General features: G+C 48.8%; 1 protein-coding gene across 1 annotated transcript; it reads right to left on the reverse strand.

Moving 5' to 3' along the window:
* Window positions 1-568: 568 nt before the first annotated feature.
* LOC118159558 (coiled-coil domain-containing protein 81-like) lies at window positions 569-2,523 on the reverse strand (the record flags this gene model as incomplete). The annotated part of the gene is made up of 3 exons (XM_035314141.1): window positions 2,127-2,523; window positions 1,277-1,350; window positions 569-639 (listed from the first exon to the last, which is right to left on the reverse strand). Coding segments are annotated over exons 1-3 (397 nt in total), but the record flags the coding sequence as incomplete, so codon positions are not given.
* Window positions 2,524-2,947: the final 424 nt, after the last annotated feature.

The following is a 2,947-nucleotide window of genomic DNA, read 5'->3' on the forward strand; positions in this document are numbered from 1 at the left end:
GTGCCTAACAATCTCTTTTGGGGCAACAATTTCTTGGAGCGGCAGAAATGGTTTTTAATCACAGGCTTCCTGTTTGGTGCATTCAACTCAAGCACGTTATATCTGTGATCTTCATGAGGAATTAAGAACGAGGAGTTCCCAGCTTTAGAGGAGAACCAAAGTTTGGCACAGCTTGGCAACCTTTTTGCATTGTTCTCTGCACGATTTTTCTCATCAAATGACAACATGGTGATTCAAAGGGGTATGCCCAACCCCTCAGTCTCCCGCAACCCAAGACGGAGTTATTCACAGTGCTAGTGGACTTGCCAAACATTTACTCCCTCCTGCACAAACAAACCCATAAAATGGAGGAGAGGCACTCCTTGGCATGTAATGCAGGGGGAAAACAATCTCCAGCACCATCTTGTTCAAAATGTGCCCTTTGAGATTTACCAGGAGGGTAAACAGAGGCATACGGGGTGCCTCTGCTATCCCAGGCATCTCACCGGAACCTGAGTCCCAAGCACCCCCCAGGGAGGACAACAGGGAAAGGCACAAACCTCCACCAGCAATCGGTCATTAACATTACCTTGTGCATGAAGTGGCTCTTCCTCTGCAGGATGCTTCCTAGCAAGCCGAGGTACCGCCTTAATCTCAAACCTGGAAATAGGAAGAAAGCACCATTCTGTGAAAAGGGCTCCTTTGCCAGATTAATGTCAAGGTATCTGTGGAGAGTCCAACACATGCCCTAAACCGTTCAAACTGAGCAGTGCTGGCCTCGGGAGCAGCTCAGCAGCCCCTCGCTAGACAGAGGTTTGGGTTTTTATTTTGCCTCGGTGCTCCTGTGTCATCCTGACACAAGAAGGCATTTCAGAGTTCCTTTGTCTGACACGAGTTTCACAAAAGGCATGGAAACATCACAGACAGAGGACAAGCATAGATCTGGTCCTTGTTCCACCTGCTAAGAGATCCTGTCCATGTTGCATTCCAAACAACAGACATATTGGGATCTTACTTCTTTTAGGTATTTTGGCAGTTTTAACCACATAAAAGAGAAGAAGCAGATGAAACATGAGGTGAGTTGCTTCAATGCCTCTGCAGAGCAAGCCAGTTGCCTCTGAGGGGAGTAATGGTAAAATGCAGGACACAGGCAGTAACTGAGGATGATGCTTAAGTCCAAGCTAAGCAAAAGCAAGGATGAAATTAACTGCAAAGCAGTAATTTGAAGAGCACTGCCAATCATGAGCTGAGCACGTGCGTGTGCACAGAGAAGGGCTGCAGGAACAAATATACTCACTGAGGGAACAGGTGGGCACGGCCAAAATGGCTTGGAAAGAGGGCAGTTTCTTTGTCCAGTCTGACCAACTTTTTCTGCAGCAGGGACAGAAACATCTGACATGAGTCCAAGGAAATGATCTCAACTTTCCCAAAGGCCTTTTGATAGCTCCAGGAATTCACTGCCTCTCAGGAAACTTCTTGACAAGTGCCTCAGCCAGTTAAAACACACTGCACAGCACATAATCTGCTAGGGTGAGGAACACTGCCGACCTTTTCACAAGGACCGTAGTTAACAGCCTCAGCCTGTGAACAAGTCAATGGAGCAAACACAAGGGAAGGCCCATCGTGAGCCTCGGCTTCCAGCTGCTGCTTTCAGTGGGGTCGCTTGCTTTAACTATTCCTGAATGCAGTGCAAATGGGTCAGAGCTGGTTTTATCCCCAGAGGCTTTCATAGGAGTCAGAGGATTGCACCGGCAGTGTGGAGGAACACAGAGACCAGACCTTTTCTGCTGGGTCAGGAGAACTACACCAACTGCCTGCCTGCAGCCAAAAGGGCCTGGTGTCCTTGTGCCTCAGCCTCACGCCCTCAGTGGGGGGAACATCATCAGCCTAGCCGCTGCTTTGGCTTTTTTCCTATTTATGGCGAGGCCCTTCCAGTGCTATCCTTTGCCCAGCAACAATATGACTACACACATTGCCAGCAGTCATACAGCAAATCAAAGAAAGAAAACAGAAAGCTTTCACTGCGATGGACTATGCCTAGCTCCGGCGTCCTGGCAGCTCCCAGCTGCCAGCAGGGCTCAGTGCTCCCAGCCTTTGATGGGGCTTCAAACCCTCTCTAGGAAGGACTGCAGAAACAATAAACTTACAGCAACCAGCTTCTCTACCACGTATGTGGACTTGTTGAGACTGTGTAAAAACTCTTCAGAAAATGTCATTTTCACTCTTTGCCCTCGAATAGCAAGAGTGCCAACATCCTTTAACGTGAAGTCCGTGTCTTCCCTGTTTGTGAGGATGCGGTAGAAGTATTGCAAGGTCTCCTCCAAACAGCACTGCACTATTTCCTTGGTGTAGGGGACGTTCAGGCGCATATTCTCATAGCTCAGCACCACTATCTTCATATCATCTGGAAAAAATGAGGAACAATGCAACTTGCACTGCAGTTGAGCAGATTCAAACCAAGTGCCAGGAGCTTCCAGCTAAAACATGCTGCTGTAAGCTGTCTAAGCCTTGTACGACTCCATGAAGCAGCTGATGTATGCTCCCCCTCAAGATCAATTGAAATCACTCCACCTATGTACCAAGTGCACAGCTGTGACTCCTCAGCCCAGAGATAGGACCCAACGACCCCAGCCGTCTGTGGAACACAGGAGGAGGAGGAGGAGGAGAAAAGGATGTGGCTGGTTCCCATGCAAAGAGCCCAGGCTCAGAGCACTCCTGGTCTGGGGAGACCTGCCTCGCCCTGAGACAGGCAAGCACAAGAACTCTTCCAGACGGTTCTCGACAGTCTCTGTGGCCTTCAAGACTGAGGAGCAAATGTCTCTGCTTTTGGTACCAGAGTCCTTGTCCTGGTTTCAGTTAGGACAGAGTTACTTTTCCTCCTAGTAGCTGGTAGGGTGCTATATTTTGGATTAGGATGAGACGAGTGCTGATAACATGCTGATGTTTTAATTGTTGCAGAGCCGTGCTG

This window comes from Oxyura jamaicensis, unplaced genomic scaffold (genome assembly GCF_011077185.1).
Source record: "Oxyura jamaicensis isolate SHBP4307 breed ruddy duck unplaced genomic scaffold, BPBGC_Ojam_1.0 oxyUn_random_OJ70992, whole genome shotgun sequence".
Classification (NCBI taxonomy): Eukaryota; Metazoa; Chordata; class Aves; order Anseriformes; family Anatidae; genus Oxyura; species Oxyura jamaicensis.